The sequence below is a fragment of the Heterocephalus glaber genome, unplaced genomic scaffold (assembly GCF_053883595.1).
Source record: "Heterocephalus glaber isolate CG9 unplaced genomic scaffold, H.glaber_assembly_v1.0 deba00001444, whole genome shotgun sequence".
Taxonomy (NCBI): Eukaryota; Metazoa; Chordata; class Mammalia; order Rodentia; family Bathyergidae; genus Heterocephalus; species Heterocephalus glaber.
In genome coordinates this window covers 11,813,107-11,836,146 of record NW_028258297.1, presented here as the reverse complement: position 1 = coordinate 11,836,146, position 23,040 = coordinate 11,813,107, and the positions used below count along the sequence as shown (strand labels likewise).

Genomic DNA, 23,040 nt, shown 5'->3' with positions numbered 1-23,040 from the left:
TTCCTGCTTATAATGCTTTCCTCCCATATTCTGAGAAGACTGTGTCTTTTATCCAGGCCTTTTTCATCCTAGCAAAAAAAAAAAAGGCAGGGGTAGTTAGACATGGTGGCATATGCCTATAATCGCAGCACTTGGGAGGCTGAAGCAGGATTGCTGCAAGTTTGAGACCAGCCTGGGCTACATAGTGAGTTCAAGGATAACCTAAACTATTTAGTGAGACCCTGCCTCAAAAAGCCAAACAAAAACAACAAAAAAAAATAAAACAATTCAGGATCATTCTGAATACTTTGTCTTCTCAGTAGCACTTTCTAAAAGTTATTGAAAATATCTTGTTTGCTCATGTTTACAATTTTCTTTCCCAAGTTTTAAAAAAAAAGCTTCATGGAAAAGGACTTTGTCTTGTTCTTTGCTCTCTGCCACCCCCTAGAAAATAGTCTCAATATACATTAACTGCTTGAGTCTCATATTATTAATATAATATTAACTTATTTAGCTCCTTATAGTTTTCTGAGCTTTTAAATTATATATTAAACAAATTCCCCCCAAAGTATAAATATAAATTATGCGATAATAGAAGCTTCTTGATATCTTTCAAATATGCAAATCTGATCACCTTTGACCTCGTTTAAAACCCATCATGACTCCTAACTGGAATAAGCATTCTTAAACTCCAGATAACTTAGTCTCTATAGTTTTTAATTCTCACCCCCTATTCCACTCATCCCACACATACAAGCCACATGAAATTATATATGGCTCCCTACACATATTGTTTAACGAATCTATTCCTTTTTGAGAAACAATCAATGACCCTCCTCCCTTTCTATCTCTGCTTATCTATCTCCTCCTCTGTAAACTTAGAACTCCTAGAGGTTTTTAACTTTTCTATTCTCTGTTTTGTCTCTTGCTAGTTAGGGGTGTTGTTCTTACTCCTAAAGCCATCTTCTCAAAGTATATACAATGATTCTTTCTCTTCTTTCAGAGAGTCTATTTCTCTGACTAAAATGGACTTACTCGATTAATATTTAAACATGATCAAATCACTTTCATTTTTTTATTTAGCAATGCTAGGAATTGAACCAAGGGTAAGCCACACCCCCAGCATAAGTCTCCTTTATTTAAAATAAAACAAAACTTCTTCTCCCCACATCGAGGTACCATCTACATACCTTCACAGTCAAACTTTTCATCAGCTACCTATACTATTTCTATCACCATCCCCTTGCTTCTCCACAAATTCCTCAAATGACTCCACACAGGCTTTTGTCTTTATTATTCCTCCAAAACAATACTTGCTAAAGTTACCAGTGTCTGTCATCTTGCTAAAACCACAGGTATTTTGCAGTTCTCTCTTTTGGTTCATTCTTTTGACTTTCTGGTGTCCTGGTTTTCCTCCTAAATAGAACAAGTTCTTTCCTCCATAAGCTTTCTCATTTTAAGCTATACCTGCTCATGGCTTCAATAACTATTGCATGCAGACTTTCACAATTTTATATAGCTTAAGACTTTATCTTTCCTTGTATTTCCAAGCCTAGCTAAGCAACTATCTGAATACTATTTCCTCTTAAACATCTCAAAGTTACTCCAAAATTCCAAATCCAAAATTACACCCATGATTCCTTTCACCTTCTCGCCTACAAAAACCCTGAGTGTCTTCCAAATTTTGACAACATCCTGACAATCCTTCCCTCTGAATATCTCTCATACAGTTCCACTTCCCTCTGGTCCGCGCTATCACCACCATTCCCTGTCACTGAGGTTGTTACATAACAATCACCTCAATTCTCTCTGCAGTTTTACTCTCCTCTAATCTGTGCAGATAGCTTTAAAACATACACACATACATACATACACACACACACACACACATACCCCTAATTAAAAATTCCACCTTACTACACTCTTAATCCTACTTTAAATCTTTTAAGGGCTTTCCACTGCCAAATACCCATTTATAGTATCTGGCCTTAAATGTTATCTGAACTGAACTGGTTCTACATGTTATGATAACTCAATTTACTGCTGTCTATATCTCTAATCATGTAGACCAATTAAAATGGCAAAACAGTGATTAAAAGGGAGCATTAAAAGATTAACCTGACTAGGGTGGTGATGCATGCATATATCCTATTACTCCAGAGGCTGAAGCAGGAAAATCACTGAGTTGGAAGCCAGCCTGGGATACATAGCGAGTTCAAGGCCAGCCTGAGCAACAGAAGGAGACCCTGTCTCAAAAAACCAAAACCCAAAACAAAACCAAAAAAGATTAGCCTGACTATAAGATAAGTTTAAAAGGTTCTGTTGTTGTTGTTATTATTACCTTATATTTGCTTTGCACACAACAGCTTGGGGGGGGGGCCTTTCATGCAGATTACCTTCATAATCTTTTAATTCCACTTTAAAGATTAGAAAACTGATGCTCTGAAAGGTCACACACTAACAATTGGAAAAACTGAGAACAAAACTGTCTTCTGACTCTCAATCCATGATTTCCAAGTTTTAGGATAAAATTATTGGTTACTTACTACTTTATTTCTAAAACACGATATATATTTTTGTAAGGATGTTTCTAAGAACTACTGCATCCTTTTCACTACTGAAAATATCAAGATATATATAATTAAGTAAAATGTCTCAAGTAACTAATTTGATGGAAACAGAATTCCAGCTTCATTATTTTCATGTCTCTACTCTCTTCCTGTATCATGCTAAATGGTAGCAGCGACAAAATAGAAACCACTGAACGTAAGGGAAAAGGCTGGTGTACCAAGCTTTAGGGCTAGAGAAACCACAGTATAAATCATAACTCTGACAATTCTAAATTGTATGACCTAGTAAATTACTGAAATTTCTGCTTTCTCATTTGCAAAATGAACACAATAGCTAACTCCTAGGTATGTTGAGGACTATGTGGGGAATATGCCTTCAAGATATGCTATCACTCAATAGATAGTTTAAAACAAATTTTAAAAATTAGCTGTTCTCCAAAGAATACAATGTAAAAAGAAATGAGTCATGGTTTTAAAAAGATGGGACTGAGTTTCCAGTTCTGCCATTTGGTATCACACACTTTCTGTGGCTTTCCTCACTTGTACAATAGGTAATGACACTCACCACTTACACTCACAATTACAACCACTTTCTTAATCAAACAGCATCACCAAAAAATCATTATTATCTATGTTCACATACAATGTATCAATGTGTTATAAAGTCTTTAGGAGCATGAGATGTCTTCTATCATCTTTGTATTTACAACAGCTGGGTATGACCACTAGAGGCATTCATTAAATGGTAGCAAAACTGATTTATTAAGAAAACAGAATTCATCTATTAAAAATAACCTTTCACAGTGAGATCCAGAAGTACATACATGTAGAATATAAGTAAAAGAGCCTGGTGCTAGCCTAGCTAAGATTAATTCAGGTCCTGCCCTCTAGGACTTTAAATAAGTAGAATATAATTTTGTTCACTGGATATAAATTGCATAATTATCACACAAATACCTTTCCTCCATACAGGAATCATATCTGTCTCTTTCTTTCCTTGTTTCGGATAAGAAAGAGGGCATAAGGAGAATACTGTAAATGACATGATGAATGCTCAAAACCCCCTTCCCAATTTCAACAAGCCATGAGGATGTTCTCCATCAAAAAGTAACCCTTGCTGGGCATGGTGGTGTGTGCCTGTTCCCAGCAGTCCTGCTGAGGCAGGAGGCCAAGAGTCCAGGCCAGCCTGGCCTACACAGTGAGTTCAATGCCAGCCTGAGCTACACAGTAACATCCTATCCCAAACCCCCCACCCATCCACAAAAAAACCAAAACAAAACAAACCAAAAAAGGCAACCCTAATGAGGGCTCCCAATCCATGAGTACTTTAAAAAACAAAACAAAGTGAGAAATATTCCACATAAAACTAGTTTGTGTTTTCAAAGTTCTCCCTACATAAATTCAAAGATATTCTCAAACATGATAGAGATAATGTGCCTAAGTAAATATTGAGAGCAAAGGGTTTATAATAGTTATTTACTGAGCATCTACTATGTGCTACATATTATGTTAAGCATGTTACATAAGTTATATCAATCTTCACAACAGAAGCATGGTAGACATTAGTTTCCCTGTGTGACAAACGAAGAAACTGAGGTTTTGAGGCTTTAAGTAACTTGCTCACAGTCACACATGGAAGCAGCAGAGATGGAATTTAGTCTCTAACACCCATATTCTTTGCACCATACCATGCTGACTACTGATACTAAAAAAGAGGGTAACTCAGTAGGAAAGATCTGACAGAGATACAAGACAGCATTCCACACTTCAGAGTTTTAGGCAGATAGGAGCAAAGTAATGAGCTGCATCTAATTACACAAAAAACTAGGCGAGCGGTACATATTACTCATCAGTTCTACAGACTCTAGAAATGTCCACATCACTCAAAGGCACTGACAACTGAACATAATTGAGTCATTTTTCTAGAATGCTCAAACAGTGGCTTCAACTTACTGGTGCCAAACCAAGCAGACAATGGATGTGATATATGAAATATACTTCACAACTTTCTCATGTTCACTGAAACCCACATATCCTTACACAACTGGGTGTCTTTCAGGCATACTTATTGCTACCTAACATTCAAAGAATTTCGATCAGGTGAGGTCCAGTTCAATCCTACTATCTAATGGATATGGGAACTGAGGCTCAGAATTCTTGATATTAAATGACTGCCCACAGAAATATGTCTCAGTACTAGCTTCACCCCCGGCTGGTCCTGGCTAGATCTAGAACAGATCTCTGATTTCTTATTTCTAGTCCAGTAAGTTTTCTCCACATAGCTCCTAAAGGTGTCCGTCCTACTCAGTGCCTGACCACCTAGACTTTCTTCTCTATATCTAGGAGTTATGCTGCTACAGGTCCTCTGGACATGTTTCCTGAATTGAACAACTGCATGGGCACTAAGCTACACAACACAGAAAATAAGAAAACAGACCTTTTTCTTCTCTAATCCATGCTATTCAAACTTTCAGGTGTGACAACACACATAGAAAATGATAATATTTTTATGTCACCTAGTGGCAAATGAGACTGCATGTAGTCAATGTGACCAATGGAACTCCAAGGCCCATCTGACTGCTCCCAAAATAGTGGGAAAGTTATCTTGCATATTTGAATCTCAATCCTACATGTGGCATATTGATTAGGAGGCCCTGTTCTGGGGTAAGAGATGCACAAAAGAAATAACTAAGGAGACTATTACTGTCTGCTTTCAGCAGACATAAATAAGTGAAAATGAGATTAATTCAATTTGCCTCCTCTCACAACTCCTCTCCCAAACAAATCAAAAGACAGATTATCCCATCATTCTGGTCAACAGTGCCAATCAATTCCACCCACAAGGCAGGTGAAAACTACTTAATGTACATTAGTGTGTTAGAAAAGTTCTTTGAGCTCTCATAAATACAGTATTATACAAATAAATCAATAGAGGGGAGAAAATTACATTTCAAGGTCATATTAAAATATGAAAGCAGAAAAAGAACCCCTTTCCAGCACACACATACAGATACACACATATACCTTCACACCCTCTGTGACCAAGCTCCATCTCCACAAACCTAGTTAAAATTATGTCTTTTGATATTTATAAAATTAGCCTGCCTGAGCCAAGTCGGTTCCTGCAATTCCAGACATCTAGGCTAAAGGGCAAAGGGCAAAGTGAAACTTTCAAAAGCTGGCTAATATCCAGGGACATCGCATCTAACAGGCTCCCTTAGCAACACACACAGCTGTCTGCTCAAGAGAGATACCGCCATGTTTGCAAGGGACCATAGACACTCTTATTTTCACAACTCAAACTGAGGCAGGCAGGGGGTGGTTCTGTGCTATTTTCCCTGACATTCTTCTAACCTTTATCACATTTCAGAATTTACAAATCTCTCCAATTCCAAAATGTTTTCCTCTATTCCAAATTAATATTAAATTAAAATTGTGTAAAGTATATACTAAATCTCTGGCAAATACAAAATGCTTTATAATGTCTGGTTATTAATTATTATTCTAGCTGCTTCAGACTTGATTTCTAACTATGGGCAAGTGACTGTGACTTAATTACTTTCCTCATATAATTTTAATAACAACAGTGACCTATTTCACATGCCTATTGTAAAGGACAATAAAAAGTATTACAGGGACTGGGGATTTAGCTCAGTGGTTCTGCTGCCTGCCTCACAAGCACAAGGTCCAAAGTTCGATTCCCAGTGCCAAAAAAAAAAAAAAAGATATTTAAAAGTATTAGATAGAAACTTACAAAAGCTTATTCCTAACCAAGGACATGGCTTGATTATTAAGGTCAGTGACCCCAAAACATAACACAAGTCAACTGATTCTGACCCACCAGGAAAGCTGCTGCTCCTGAAGCCGACAGTTAATCTCACCTGCCACTTGCCTTCTCAAGCCTACCAAGCCCAGGGGATGGCACTGCTTTGGGAGCTCAGCCATTGCGCTTAAGTTGAACAAGATAAACAACATTGTAAAACAGAACAAAACAAAACAAAACAAAACACCAATGTTACAATCACTGCTAGGTTTTAAAAACCTAACACCTGTGTGAAGAAGGGGATGTGCAGTCTATGCTCTGTGGGGAAGGCCATTTGTGCAAGAGCAGAACCTCGCAGCTTTCCACTCCTTATATGTGCAAGTGCAAGCCCTCGCCCACAGCACTCTGTACTCACCCAGAGGTACATCATGTTAGACTAGGCTGCTGAAACTCAGCGGTCCGTTGATCTTGAACTGCAAAAAGGCACTTCAGTAAGCCGTTCGAAGAAAAAGCGGTGCCAGAATGGGGAGCAAGGAATTGGGGTGGGGAGAACCCCCCCAAGAATCACTCAAGTAAAAATTTCTATAAAACGACTGGTCTCCTCCCCCCTCCTCTCCAGCTGACTGTTCTGTTGTTCTTTCTCCTCCCTCCCACTTCTCTCTCTCTCTCTCTCTCTGCCTGTCTCCCTCCCTTTCTGCCTCCCTCCCTCTTCTCTCTCCCTCCCCCTCCCCCTCTCCCTCCCTCCCTTTCTCTCTCTCTCTCTCTCTCCCTCCCTCCCTCCCCTTCTCCCTCTCTCTCTCCCTCCCTCTCTCTCTCCCTCCCTCTCTCTCCCTCCCTCTCTCTCTCCCTTTCTCTGGGAGTTCCCATCCCCAAGTGTCTGAAATGGAGTGTACAGAATCACTCTCTATTTGCCTTCAGGATATCTCTGGTCTGTCATTCTACTTCTAAAAAAACAATGACCACGAACAAAGATTACTGCCAAAGACAGGGATTGGTGGGGTGCTAATAAACCACCAGCACCAGTTTCTAGCCCTAGACATAAATTAGTTTAGGATGTGTCCTTTAAATATGAATGAAGCAATCAAACTCTGCCATCCAAGATCAAGGCCAAGTGCATCACCCTTCCTTCAGCCCCCATTCTTCCAGAACCCCTTGCAGAAGCCAGGCGTGCATGCAGAACCTGCTTAGACATTCTCTTCCTGCAACATCAGCCTGTCACTGCTATTCTTTATATTGTTTCACCTCTAATTTTAATCTTGTAAGAGTTTAAAACACAGACAAATAGGATTTTCACCTTTTTTATTCTACTGTAGTTCACAACAACATAGCTTTCATTCTAAAGGGGCAAATGACAAGGGTATTAGAGTCAAGTGGATCCTGAGGCCTTAGCACAATACAGATACTTTACCAGGCATATGGACAGGGCAGAATACAAGTTTTAAGTTTGAATTCTGCATTTACTATTACTATCATTATAACCTGGCAAAAGTTTTTAATCTTTTTAGGCTTCTGTTTCCTAAACCAAAAAAAATGAGTAAAAACACTCCTTTTGGAGTTGTAATTAGAGTGAATGATAAAACTGTGCAAACTACCTGCCGTGATCCCAGTGATCACATTTTCTAATTTTAGTTATGTTCGAACATTTATTATGTGCCTCCTATATGCCAGTCAAAGCTTTCATCCATTAGGTACACTGATGAACAAGTATCAAATCACCTGTCTCTCCTAGTGGGTTTTGTTCAGAAAATATCTGAGTTCTCCATTTGGCAATGCCTATACCTCCCTGACCCCATTTCTTCATGTTCTAACCCAAAAGTCCACCCTAGCTGTAATTGGCTCTCCCTTCTGTGTGGGGCCTGTGGTTTTTGAGGTGGCATTCACCTCTTTTACCAATTACAGTATTCTTGCACCAATCTTCCCTCCTTTTCCATATCCTTCAGGGAGGAAACCTGAAATCCAGCTAAAGTTCATCTATTTTTGGCCATGGAGTCTTTGGCATAATACCTAGCATATGTTAAGTACACAAAACATTCTCAAAGTGTTGTTGTTTTGATAAATATTCTACTCCTCTAACTCGTTAAAGGAAAAGCAAAACAAAATAAAAAGCAAACAAAAACAAAGAGGCCTACCACCTTCCTGCTGCCTCAGGATTCTCATTCCACTCAGACTCATTGAAACAGCTCCCTCCACCTCATGAAATCGCCAGTAAGGTCTCACAGAACTTGAGTGTGGTAGGGCCCATGCAGGGAGTAGGTGCATTCTTTCTCCCTCTAATACTACAGCAACACCACAACCACCACAGAGGTGCTCTGGTGCTAGTTATCTGTTAAAGTGAAGTTTCTTTTTCCCTTAGTGTCAAAGTCAGGTCACTTTTTTCCAAACTACGTAAGTGCCTTCTGCAGGAGAGCTTATACTGCCTTTTCCTTTTCTTTAAGCAGAACCTCTGCTTCCTCTGAAGGCAGGATTGATTGCATTTCTAGTATGAAAGAGGAGTAAGAATGCCCAAGCTTTAAAACTGAGACAGTCATTTTTCCTTTTTGGCAGCGCCAGAGATCAAACCCAGGACTTCAGGCATGCTAGGCAAGTACTCTACTACTAAGCTATAATAACCCCAGTAGCCTTTTTTTTTTGTTTTTTTTAAAGGAAACAAATCTTTACTTTCTGTGAATTATTAGACTCTTTTCTATGTCCACAGTCAATTTGTATATCCAACTTTCCTGTCTCATGTCTGAAACCACAACCCCTCTGCAATCCATTCAAACAACTATATTACCATCACACTAAGGGTCTGGAGAATTTTCAAACTCTTTGAAGAGTTTTTACTATTCTTAACACTCATTCATCCTTAACTACATATCAACACAATAGTGACAAAATTTCAAATATTCATACTGCTATTTTATAGTGTTATCTTTTAATTAAATTTAGATAGGATAAAGAGAAAAACATCCGCTGTAAAGAAAGAGAAAAACATACACAATCCTCAAAATGAAGTAAAAAAAAAAGTTTAAATATGCAACAAAAGCTCTGAAAATAACCTTTAAAGTTCCCATGAGTGGAACCATTTACAAACTTCTTTGGAAACACAAGAGCTTATAAATTTCCATTGTAAAGGCTTATGTTCCTTTCTTGATTATAATTTTTAAATTAGGTGAAAAGTCCAGTCAGAAATGAAACTCTTCTGTGTTTCCTCCACACATGTGCACACAAAACAAAAACCCAAGCCAAGGTCATCTTTTTCTTCCTGCTTCTGCATGTCCAAATTTCCTAATTTGGGGTGGGGATTTTTTCCTTTCCAAGCATCAAAGTCAAATAAGGAAGTCTATGCTTTTTAGCTATGTAGAATTCACATTAAGAGACAAAAAGATCTAATGATTCCACTACTCAGAAAAGGATCAATCTTACATAGAGATTAAGATAACACTCACACTCCATTCTATCAAGAGAACATTTTATCAGACTGTCTGTACTCTGAAGCTTATCGGCCTCTACTAGTTCATAGGTGAGAATGTGTCAATTTGAGCACTGGAGGAAAAATTCTCCTAGGAAGAGCACACAGAAGAAGTTTCTGGCATGTATGACTTTGAGAAGGAAAGATCAGATAATCTGAGACAGCAATATGGGGCTGCCAATAATTCTAGACTTATAATGCATCCTGAATTCCTGCTTCAGAACGTGCTGAATTCTGTAATGTGACAAGTATGATGGGCAGAAAGGCTTTGAGCCACATTTTAGATTCTCCGCCTCAAAGCCTAATAATTCAAGAGACCTCTTATTTTCTGCAAGTTTCTCTGTGGTTTTAAAGGGTTGTTGGGGACACTGTACATCTGGGGAGCCAGCCTAATTTCTAAAAAATATACCTGAAAATTCAGGCATTGTAATTTTTTTTTTTGGTACTGGGGATTGAACTCGGGACCTTGTGCTTGCAAGGCAGGCAGCGGAACCACTGAGCTAAATCCCCAGCCCCAAGGGCATTGTAATTTTTTCAAATGAAATCTGAGGCAGCCCTCTGAACATAATCTGTATTTCTTTCACTTTCAGGACAGGTGGAGATGATACAGTTTCACACACCATGAGTGAGCCAAAGACATATGACACAGGTGGTCCACTGAATCTTCCTTAAAAAACAAAACGGTTGAAGCAGGCATGGTGGCACACCCCTGTAATCTCAGTACTCAGGAGACTGAGGCAGGACAATCCCCACAAGTTCAAGGCCAGCCTAAACTGCATACTGAGACTGCCTCAAAAAAAAAAAAGAAAAAAAGTTGAAAGAATGGGACTCTTTTTTACCTCATTTTCTCTCAGCTTAAAATAGCAGGGATTCCCAAAGGACGGTTCTCTAATATAATTCTGCTACTCAAAGTGTGCCTCACAGAGCAGCACCTAGTATTCTGACAGCATTTTATTTTTGTACTGGGGATCAAACTCGGGTCCTTGTGTTTGCAGGGCAGGCAGTGGAACCACTGAGCTAAATTCCTGGCATGAGCAGTACCTAGTATTAACATCAACTAGAATCTTCTTAGATGTAAACAATCTCAGGCTCCACTCTAGACTGACTGATTCGAAAATCAACATTATAACAAAAGCCCCATGTGCTTCCACACACTGCTGTCTAAGAAGCTGATCTAGATAGAGCACTGTCCTCACATACCAGAGACACAGGGAAATGTTTTGCCACTTTTCAGTAGATCCCAACCACTCTGGAATGATAAACTAGTAAGTATTTTACCCCTGCTTGCTGACTTTAATATACTATCACCAACAGCAGCATCTATTTACTGTACTCAGAACATTTTGTATGCCACAACTTTGCAAGCATTAGCTCACTGAATCTTCACAATAACTCTGAAAGGCAGGCCCTATTATCTTTTTCATACATCAAAGGAATGTGAGGCCCAAAGTAGTTACATAATAAACTCATGGTCTCATAGCTAAAGAATAAAGGAACCAAAAGTTGCACACAAGTTTATTAGGACGCCAAGTTCATTTCTTCTACACCATACTTACTGATAAAAAATCAAAGCATGACTGGCAAAATCTTTGGAAATTTTACCCTGGATATAATCCTGCTCTCTAGCTCTCCCCACTGCCAAGACTTAAAACAATGCCAGAGACATTGGGCCAGAGACTTGGGATATACACACTGTATGTGGCAATGACCAAAACACTGCTTCTTGCTAATGCTATCATTAAGAGAAAAGTCTCAAAATGCCTTGTAAACTGTGGTTACATTTGGGGATATCTAAAATAAGCTCTGGGGAGTACAGCTCTACGTGCTCTTTTCTAGGAGAAAAGAGTACATCCCAAAGCTGACCTCTTACAAAAAGCAAAGAAGTAATTTTTTTAAGGAAACCAGAGTTTCCATATCTAACACAGGAAACTGTATTATGTTTAGAACTCTGTTTCTCCTTAATATGCTTCAATCACACTCTCAAAGAGTCTTCCCTCTAATACACTCTGCATCCCCTCCACCAGTTTTGGACCTCATAGAGTCTTCCTGTCTCAGTCACTTTTTCATTATCTACCCACTCCAGTTCTGACTTCCACTCCCTCCTTTGTCCAGCTCTGATTCCATGGTCCATAATTATAATTCCTGACTTGCGAATACCCTCAATCATTTGTCCTCTCATCATTGCCACCTGGTAAAATTCCAATCCTGGCTAAATACAAGTCTCTGCCTTCCCTGGGCCTGTGCACCATCAGCTGAATGTTGCTGGAAGAAAATCACATAACCAAGCTGACTCACTCATGATCACAAACCTCAAATGGGCACTCAGCAATGCTAAACAATCCTATCAAAGCTGCCCTTGCAAGTTTTCCTGCTCTCCAAAATGATTATTTCTTGCCTTCTCATTCTCTGTCTACCACCTCCTGTTGGCTTGTCCCCTATACAATTGTGTCATTTTTAAAGAGAAGTATTCAGACTAGCATCTTTTCACCAGTAAAATCCTACCTACAAATACATGCACTCCTTCTGCTTACATTCAGTTTAAATGAAGGAGGTATTTCTACCATCTAGTGCCAATCTCACTATTTGTGCTTGCATGCCATCCCCTGGTGCTCCTGTAAAAACCTGGCTGTCCTGTCAATCATCCACTGTCTCTGGCATCATTGATTTGTCCCTGTTCTTTGATCATGGTCATGCTCAGAAACAAACACACATCCCATCTTCAGAAAATTTCTCCTCTGCTTTCAAACACTGAAGGGGGAAAGATTATAAACTAGTACCATTATTTTAGAGGTCAGGCTAACAATAACCATTGAATTTTGAATTAAGCACAGCCTGTGGTTCAGTAATTCTATCTCCCAGTTGATTATCTCAGAACACCCCCACAAAAGTAGAATATTCACTGCAGTGATCTGTCAGAGCAAAAGAAAAGTTTAAAACACAAATGTCCAGTAACAGAAAAGTGAGTAAATGAACAATGACTTTAAAATGTTTTTCTTTGATACCTCACCTCCCTCCATTTATTTCTCTGCTCACCACTCACAACAAAACTTCTCCAAAAAGTTTTCTAGATAACCTCTCCTCTTTCACTTCTTATTTCTTCTTCAATCTACTCAAAGATTTCAAGCCCTCCAACCCATTATATCAACTACCAAGGTCTACTCCCTTAATAATACTTAATCCAAGGGACATTTTGCTGTCCTTAACTTATACGGCCTTTTAGGAGTAGTCAACAAAGCTAACATCCTTCTTAAAATTGTCTTCTTCAAGCTTCTGAGATACTATACTTCCTCTCTCTCTCTCTCTCTCTCCCTCCCTCTCTGTTGTCTCATTCATTCTATCACTTGCATTCATGCTAGTAACTACTAAATTATATTCTTAAACCTAGACTTCTTCCCATCCTACTTGGATGTTGGACGGACATGTCAAACACCACATGCTCAAAAATGAGTCTTTGTTATGGCTTGTATCTAGATGTCCCCCAAAGCCTCATGAGCTCATAGGTGGGGCTACTGGAAGGTAGTTGGATCATTGGTGTGTGATGGTGGATTAGGGTGTGTGAACATGGATTAAGGGTGCGAGATAACTAATTTAGTCCACTGATTGGTTTAGTGTCACTTTGAGTGTGGGTGATGAGAAAGTCTACCCTGGGTGTGGGTGGCACCAACCAATAGGTTTGTAGCCTGGATGTAATATAAAGAGAAAGATGGGAGGCAGGCTCACTGCTTCCTGCCTACTGCCTGCTCTGCTATGGACTGTTTTTCCTCTGCTATGCCCCTCTGTCATGCCACCCTGCCTTGTAGCTAGCCAACTATAAACTGAAATCTCTACAAACTGTGAGCTAAAATAAACCTTTGCTCCTTTCACTTGTAGGTGTTGGGTATTTTATCCCAGCAACAAGAAAAGTAAGAGTCCTTAATTCTCCACCACCTTCATCCTTGAGGTCCAGAATACCACTGGGGTTTCCTATTTCAGTAAGTGGTGTCTCCTAACAATTATGAAAGCCAGAGACCCTTTTTCTACCTCTCACTCCTCACTTTCAACCTCCAGTAAGTTCTATGTATGTGATTTCTTCGGATGTTCCCTACTACCATCTTAACCCAAATCACCTCTCTCCTGAAATCACAATACTTCTCCCACTTCTATTGTTGATTCCCTTCAAAATATTCATCACACAGCAGCTGTGGGGATTTTTAAAAATAAAAATTAGATCATTTCTCTCCTTCTGCAGCATCATCTCACAATATTTATTCTATCCAAATTCTGTATAATGATCTTTGGGGTCCTACATGATCTGCTAGGTGCCCAACCCTCCAATCTCATTTCTTAACCATTCTCTCCACTCAACCACCACTCTAAATACACTGATCATACATCAATTCGTGACCTAGAACAAATCCAACCTCCTTTAGCCCCATCTTGAAAATCTTCCTTATTCTACCTTCATTATTTGCAAGGCTGGCTCCTTCTTACCATTTATATCTCATTTCTCTTTTGAGAAATGACTTTCTCATAACTCTCCAGACTAGCCATCTAGTTGGAGGTCCTTCCCCTCAATCCCCTATTCTCTATCACCGTGCCCCATTTATTTCTAACAGCGATCAAAATCTCTATTTGTTTGTTTTCTTTGTCACAGATTTCTCCAGTAGAAAGTAGTTTTTTGTATATATCAGATACAACTGAAAACTTCTACTATGGAACATTTTATCTGCTGACTTTTTACTAGGGAAGGTCAAAGTTATTTGTAGGAGTTCCTGGCACTCAGGGAGTTGTCTAACTAAGTCCTATAAATAAAGCTGGAGTGTTACTAATTTCACCCTAGTTACCAAAAGGACTGAAAGCTTTATCATAGCTACAAACCATAAATATATGCTGCCATCAATGGCTTTAGAATGTTACAGTTTGAAATAATCATAATGCTAATACAAAAAAAAGTTTCAACTTACTTAAGCTATTTGATCATCAACATTCCAAACTGCCTTCCTTCCAATGCTATAAATTTACTTTTCTTGGCACAATAAACTAATAGAATCCCAATTCAAGCTCCACTCTAATCAAGCTCCAGTCCACTCTTGTTGGATGTAAGTTAATTAACCAGATTCTGGTTATAATGTAGCTATTTGAATTTAACTAAATCACAATTAAATTTTCAGTTCTCTAGTCACACTAGCCACATGCCAAGTGTTCAAGGGCCACATGAGACTAATGGTTATCATAATGATCAGAACAAATATTTCCATCCTCACAAACATTCTACTGGACAGAGCTGTTCTAGAACATGGGCATAACTGAAAGCAGAAAGGCCTTCTCAGTATCCAGAATATCAAAACATGTATGCATCTTCACCAGTGGAAAAGCTCCATGAGTCCTTCTTCCTGAATCTATTTTTATTTTAGGACTATTTTCGCCCTGTTAGTCTAGCTAACTGCCCACCAAAAACTCAAAAAGCAAACTAATAAATGAAACTGGGAAGTAGTAGGGATTAATTACCAGAGGAAAGAGGGACTGTGTGTCAGAGGCATACTGTATGTTATCAGGAACAAGACACACTCAGAGGGAAAAAAATCTAAAAAGTAAATATTTTTAAAAAGAGATGACAAAATGAGATCACCTAGGCAAAACTAGCAAAAGCTCCTGAAATACCATTCTGACACATCTAGTTGACAACTGTGTTAAAGCCATTAATCAGTATCTACCATTTTACTAAGAAGAAATAAATTCTAGTCATATAACACCTTTTAAAGGGGTTTATTTCCAAAATGACTAAATCTTAAACATCTTGATCCTTACAAAAGTGAAAAGCCTCTCAACCAGTTGGAATACTCAAATACCAAAAAATAAAAAATTTCATTCCTAAAATACTCTGAATAGCTAAATTCAAGTCAAGACTTCAGTTCAACTAATATTGCTTACAAAACAGGTACAGATATGAGAATAAGACAAGACCCTTTTGTACCATGAATTATGGTTCATCCGTTCAAGGGAACACTACAGAACCTCTGGGTGGAGGAGTGAGGAAGCTCTTACAATACTTGTATGAAATAGTCAATAGATATTAAGAGGAAAAAAGAAATGTCCAGAATTCTGCCATACAGTATCAGTGGTTTAAAAAAAAAGTAAAACAGGGGCAGGGATTTAGCTCAGTGGCACCGCGCCTGCCCCACAAGCACAAGGTCCTGAGCTCAATCCCCAGTACCAAAAAAAAAAAAAAAAAAATAGTAAAACACCCAAGGCTTCCAGGGAAAAGAATGGGAAATGACTTTTTACTATATGACCACTGAGTGTTACCTTTTGAACACTAACTCATATAAATGTGTTATTTGTTCAAAAGAAATAATATTTTTAACTTTAAAACTCTTCTGTATTCCCAAGAAATGTATAAGCAACATTTATGTAGGTTTCAAAAAACGGAAGGAAAAAAATTAAGTTTTTCCTTTACCAATGACTAGATACTTAAATATTTCATATTCACATTTTACTTATTAAAACTTAAATACTATTTGAACTCCTACAACACTGATTTCAAAAAATGAACTTAAAATAAAAACTGCAATGATCTTTTATGTTTCATATTACTTAACTCCAAAAAAAAAAATTTTGCACTAATAGGTAGAAATTTAAGGGGAAAAAAATCTTACTGGATAATACAGCAAAGACTGGCTGAATACCTCTCACAGTCACTATAGAATGGTTTTCTGCACCGACAGAGCAAGATTAGGTCACTTTGATAGTCCTTAACACTGAAAATGCTAGAGGTTTCCCATTATTCTTTTTTCTCTTCTTCCTTTAAAACCTCAGTTTTTAGTTTTCATGTTACGGGGGGGGGGGGGGGGGACGACAGACGGACGACAAGACTAGACTAGACTAGACTAAACTCCTAACCTTTACTGTATGCAGCTGGGTGCAGCCATAAGACTGAGTTCTGGCCAATGAGACAGAAGCATAAACGTTACACAGGACTTCCCACTTTCTTAAGTAGGAAGTCACTGCTTTTCCTCCCTTCAAACCACTTTGCAGAAATGGGAAAATGAAGGCTGGAACTGTAGTAGCCATCTAAGCTGGAATCTACAGGCAGAGAAACAAACAGCAAAAAGTATCTTTGGTCTTTGATAACCACTGCTTTCAGGCTTCTTTTTTGGGGAAAACAAGTAAAGCCCTCTCTTAAATAAGCCTCTTTTTGGTGGTGGTGGTGGTGGTGGGGGGTTCATCTCCTGTTCTGTGTAGCTGAACTTACTCCTGATATGTTCAACAATAAATGTACTTTAACTTACAAAATTCAATTTCATTTGAAACAACAGAAAGCTCTATATACATCAATACTATGCAATTCTAATGACTAAGACAGAGATTGTCAAAGAATCCTAAAATGTCAGTGTTACTGATTTGGATCTTAAATGTTCCCCTGAAAGTCCTATATGCTATAGTCTTGGTTAGCAGCCTGTGGTACTACTGGAAGGTGGTGGAATCTTTAGAAGCTGGGGCCTAGCAGAAAAGAAGTTAAATCAATGGTAGTGTGCTCTTAGAGGGACCTTCACTCATATGTGTGTGTGTGTGTGTGTGTGTGACACACCATGGTCTATAACCACAAGCCAAAATAAATCTTTCTTCCATGTTGGATTATCTCAGATATTGTCACAGTAGCAGAAAACTGATAGTCAAGTACGAAGTCTAAGCCAAGAAGTCAGTCTACCCCTCTCAACTTACTATCCATAACTACTCTGCACCAAAATTACCAAAATAAAAATTTAACTATCCCTGAATTTTAATAATGAGAAAATGTATGTATGCTCTCATTTGCTTCTTCTGAAAAATCAGAGTAACAAGTCTTACATTACAGGGATATTGTCATATCCAAATACAGTGGTAACTCAGTTCACAAACTTAATTTTTTCCAAGATTCTGGTCGCAAACTTAATTGATCGAGAACTGAATAAAATTTCCCCAGAAGTTCAACATTGAACCTAACCACTGAATTTGATTTGCTTCTCGTTCAATTTAGTTTGCAACCAGAATTGTGGAAAGAATTAAGTTCGTGAACTGAGCTACTACTGTAGAGTATGATAAACTATTCTGTAAACAGAGTATTACATCCTGTTGTTATACCATCACAGCTGGCATTGTAAAAATCATTTGGTAAATGAGATCACAACACAAAAAAATATTACATGAAAGCAATTAAACAAGTAGAAACTTGGGTTTGGAACCCAAAGAATTTGGTGAACTCGTTGAGCCTCTTTCACCAATTTTCTCATCTTTCTATCTTTCAAAAATATTGTATCAGAATCTTCAGTTACTTTCTTTAAAGAACTGGGAAGAAGAAGTTGAGTGTTGAAAGAGGGGAAAAGAACAAAAGTAGTAAATGGCTTGAAGCATTAGTGATTATGATGCATTTGAAAGCTCTCTTTTTTTTTTCTTTTGTACCAGGGATCAAACTTGGGACCTTGCACTTGCGAGGCAGGCGGCAGCACCACTCCCCAGCCCTGAAAGCTATAACCTAGTATTTCACAAAACAGTAGGTAGTCTAGCAATTTTAAATTGATGTTAGCAATATTTTCTTCATTCAAAAAATACACATATGTGTACCTAATATACTACTTAGTATGCAAAAATTTATCATTAAAAAGGTAGGATGCCTTCTTTTAGAAATGAGTAAAACATGAGTTCCTCTGATACAGGAAGATAGTTTTTAACATGTGGGCAAAGGCACAGGCATTATACTTGAAGTCTATTTTGATGATTGCAAATTATTTATCTAAATTTCAACAATGTTGTAGGGTTTTTCTCTTAAAAATGGCTTAATCTCTTTAATTTTGTCCTTAAAATATTTTTCTAAAATGTCTTTGAATGTTTGAAAAACAGCAAATGAATTCACTTCTTGAAGCCATTAGCTCATTTTTGAGACCATATCTGGTATCTCCTTTAATCCATAAACACACTACATGAATCACACCAATGCTGTTGTTCAATTCATTCTATTTAGAAAAGTATTCCATAGTCAAATAATTTTGAGACACACTTACTATTTGCACAATTTGAGATTTTTGTACCCTTCCACAGGACACTAAAGTTCACAGATACTTATCATCACAAATTTTACAAATACTCAAAGGAAGAAAACAAGCTATTCGGGGGTGGCAGAGATTAGCTGACAGGCAAATGATGCCAAGAATCTCCTGCACAATTTAAAGGGCTACGATTGGGATAAGGAGAGTGTAAGAAACAGACACAGACAGCTTAAGGGTTTTTGTTTCCCAAAAGGGATACCAAGAGAAAGGATGCCACTGCTGATCTATATACTCATCTACTCTGATTATCCATATCTAAGCAGCTTTACATAAGCTTCTTGGAGAATCTGAACCACCCCACCTTCCCTAGATGAAATGTTGATACTACCAATTTAAGAAAAAATTGAAATAACATTATTCTCTTAAGAAAATAACATCTGATCCATCCTAGACAGGACTACATCATTTTATCCTAGATCTAATCAACTGTTTCAACATCAAAGTAATCCTAAAAATTAGTTCATATCAAATTTATTTCCAGGTTATCACTATACTTTTAATAACATAACTGAGATGAGTGGACTTACTTTAATTATTTTTGAAATATGGTTTATTTTTAGTAAATGTTATAGTTCCCCAACATGGGAAGCTACAACCATGTCAGAAATTTTCTATGAGGCGATAAAATCCTATTTATAGGCCTATCAGTTGCTCCTTGCTTAGGTTGTAACAGAGTTTCCACTTTAATCCTGGTATGACCTCCCCTGACTTCTCTGGTTTCTACTGTTTCTTTCATCTTGAAGTTTCCCACATTTATCTTTATCTCCACAAGACACTTAAGCTACTACCGGGTGTCGGGGAGGGGATCTCTTTTTCCTACAGGAAAAGTTTTTGGCACTTAGGGAAAGGGGAGAGTTCTCCATTTGGTGGGTTTTGGGGCCAAGAAGATTCAATCATAATGCTACATAGCCATGCACATGACAAAGGAGAATAACCACAAGGCCTATGTGTATTTCAATTTGTATGTGATTTATCCTAAAGTTTCCCATCTTTTAAAAACTCAGAATAAATAACAAGGTGTTTTAATACAGAGAGCACTATACTCTAAAATCAAGAGGGAGCCACACAAGGGAACCAAAGGATAAATGTAAGAGATTAAATTTCTCCTAAAAATTGTGATATCAGAGATTAAGTTGTTCTTACTGTTCTTAACATTATCTGCAGGCATCTTTATATCCCCCACTTAAAATGCTAATTGGTAAATAGGGAAGGGTGGAGGGGGTGAAGGAAGGCCAGGGAAATGAGGAAAAAATAAGAACCAAGATACCTGATGTAAAGGTACAAGATCCCAATGATGAATGTAACTGTATTTTATACCTAAAATGTTACCAATAAACTTAATGCGAAAAAAATGCTAATTGGTAGACTTCTCCTTCCCCAGTCTCTGGCTATGCCTCCATCAACAATTCTAAGATATGAGGACCTTAGTCCAGTGAGGAATTTTTACTGTTTCCTTTCACTAGCTGTGTCTGGATGCATATTCCACCTTACCCCAGGCCTGCCCCACTCCATACTCTGTATAAAATTTTAAATGACCCTGTTTTTACGCCTCTGGCAAATATTAACCCCCCAATCCCTTTGCTCACTTGCTCACTCCCACTGGCTGGCTCCTCTCTCTCTCTACTTATTTTTATTTATGACCTTAAGAGCATATCCTGCCTCTTTCTGTTAATTCCTTGTTTGTAAGTATTGTATCCTTAACGAGACTACAGATTCCATTCAATTATGAGCACAAGAGAATAACGACCATGCCTTATCCTCATCAGCATCAATGGTGTCGTGCCATGTGCATGTCACAGGCCCACAGTGAACTGTGGAAATAGTGAAATACCTCATTGCTGAATAAGAAATATTTCTTCTATAAGAATCTCCAATAGCACATAAGTGGAAAAGGCCAACATAATGCTAGTTGAAGTGAATCACAAGCAATTCCTGATGAGCGGAAAGAAGTACCTGGGCGTGAAGACGTGTCAACTCACCTTCTCTGGATTCTCATCACCACTGTCAGGTGGTCAGAAACACAGGATGTACCAGGTGATGAGACAAATGGTAAAATAAAAATCTTCCTGATCTGCTCCATCCACCTATATCCTTTAAGACCTATCTCTTCTTCTCCATACTAAATTCACACTGAAATCTCCTAACTCCACAGCATTTGATAAAGATTAACTCTTACTTAACATTTTCACATGAAATAAGAAGGCATGCGTTTAAATTTCAGTAGAAGTAATTCAAACTAAACATCCACTAAATTCAACTGTTTGTATATAAAAAAAAAAGTCAGCAAACACCAGAAAATGCTTCCCTTAAAATTCATTTTTACCAGGCCGGGGATTTAGCTCGGAGGTTTCGTCGCCTGCTGCACAAGCACAAGGATCCGAATTCGATCCCCAGAACCAAAAAAAAAAAAATTCACAACTGTGAACTGTACTGCTCTTTACAAAAGAAGAAAAAGGTTTTATAGGGTGGTCAGAGCTGAAGCTTTGTCATGGATGATCAAAAGAACTTTCAAGATCATTTTCCAGAAGCAGCATGGTAATGAAGAAAAAACAGATTTGGAAGAGAACAAGACCTGAAATTCAACTGCTGAATCACTGCTCACTAGTTACTGACCTTGAGCAAGTACTTTAACCTTTCTTAATCTCTTTCATCTTCTGTAAATGCAGGATTATTATGAAAATTAGACATAATGTAAAGAAAACAGCTAGGCTAGTGCCTAATAGATTTGCCGATCATTTTTCTAGCCCACAACAAAAAGACAATGAATGACTTCTGTAATTTAAATTGGTAGCAATAAGAATTCACCTAAAGAGAGCTATTTTCTCTCCTTTGTGTTTATTTTGTTGTATTTCACAAAGGATCTTGCCATGTTGTTCAGTAGCTTAGGACTACAACCGCATGCCACCACTCCTAGCTCTCTGAATTTAAAAGTAAAATATGAAGAAAAGTACAGTGTGTTCTCCCTATTAAATCAGATGGTTAGGATAAGAGAAAAAGTTCTTAAAAGGGGAAGCTTCTAATAGGATGGACACACACGGACATGGACATGGACACACACCCACATACACACACGCCCCACATAAGGATTCCAGGTGGGATAAATCCTATACTGTTATATCTATGTCATGGAAAAGCTATGGGGAAAGAAGATTTTTTTAACTTCCTCCAAATTCTACTCCCATAAACCAGAACTATTTAGCTGGCAACTACAAAGGTGGGCAAATCAAAAATATCTGCACCTGCATGAGAAAGGGGAGTGATGGGGGGGGGGGGCTATACAAGATGGGAATTCCTCTGTGAAAGAAAGAAGAAACTGACTCTTATAGCATCTTCTTTTGTTGCTTCATATGATGGCAGAAAGTCATTGGACTGCTCCTGCAGCAGGGCTGTTTTGCTCCTCAACCAGGCAGGACTAAAAGCTTTTAAGAAGTTAAAAGTTTTCAAAATATTAGAGTGAAATACTTGCAGGATATTCAGAGCTGTTTTCACAACCCAGTAAAATGGAAGAAAAATCTAAGCAGTAGAGCCAGATAGGCCCTCCCAGCTAAGTGACCTTGGGCAAGCTTAACAGTCTCTCTAGCCTTCATTTTTCTCATCTATAAAGTTGGGTGAACACCATTTGCCCTGCAGAGTTGCTTGAATTTAATAAACTTACAATTAAAATGAAACTACTTCAGGCACTCAATACAGGTTAAATACTTTTCCCCAAACCTCAGGCCCCAAAAATACATAAAATGCTGGCAGTGTATACACAGACATACTATAAATGCTCATTCTCTCTTTCTTTTCCCTCTCATTTTGCAGAAAGGAAATCAAACCCAAGAAGAGAAAGTAACATCCCAAAGGCTGTACTGGCTACTGGCAGAATTAGGTCTGAAAACCAGTTCCTTCAAGCTCAATGCATTGTACCTTGCTTCATTAGGCACATTCTCTTGAGGATGGCTCAGCAAGTCAATGCAGACAAGAAAATAAACTGTCCGCTTCTCCTGATTCAGACATACAAGAGTTAAACTCAGCCCCAAGAGAGTTGCACAGAATAGTCCTTATGGAAGGAGGCCAGAGAAGTACTGAAATCCATTCTTTCATGTGATTGGTTGGTTCCCAAAGGGCTGGGAAAAGGAAGAGGGAGAAGACTGTCACCTGATACCCAGGAGTAAACAACAGAAGCATCTGCTCAGGTTTTCAACTAAATCTGTGAACTATTTCTGAATTCTT

At 38.2% G+C, this 23,040-nt stretch overlaps 1 protein-coding gene across 44 annotated transcripts in view; it reads right to left on the bottom strand.

Moving 5' to 3' along the window:
• Positions 1-23,040, bottom strand: part of Rbfox2 (RNA binding fox-1 homolog 2) — a 262,069-nt gene that overhangs the window by 142,235 nt on the left and 96,794 nt on the right. The window contains exon 1 of one of the 44 annotated variants that reach the window (XM_087213973.1): positions 6,728-6,994. The exons of 42 other annotated variants lie outside the window; for them this stretch is intronic. In XM_087213973.1, the coding sequence (XP_087070099.1) occupies positions 6,728-6,742 (15 nt within the window). In that variant the 5' untranslated portion in view covers positions 6,743-6,994. Of the gene's footprint in view, positions 1-6,727; positions 6,995-23,040 lie in introns of those variants that run through there. One more of the 44 variants, XM_004845716.4, reaches the window with a different exon arrangement.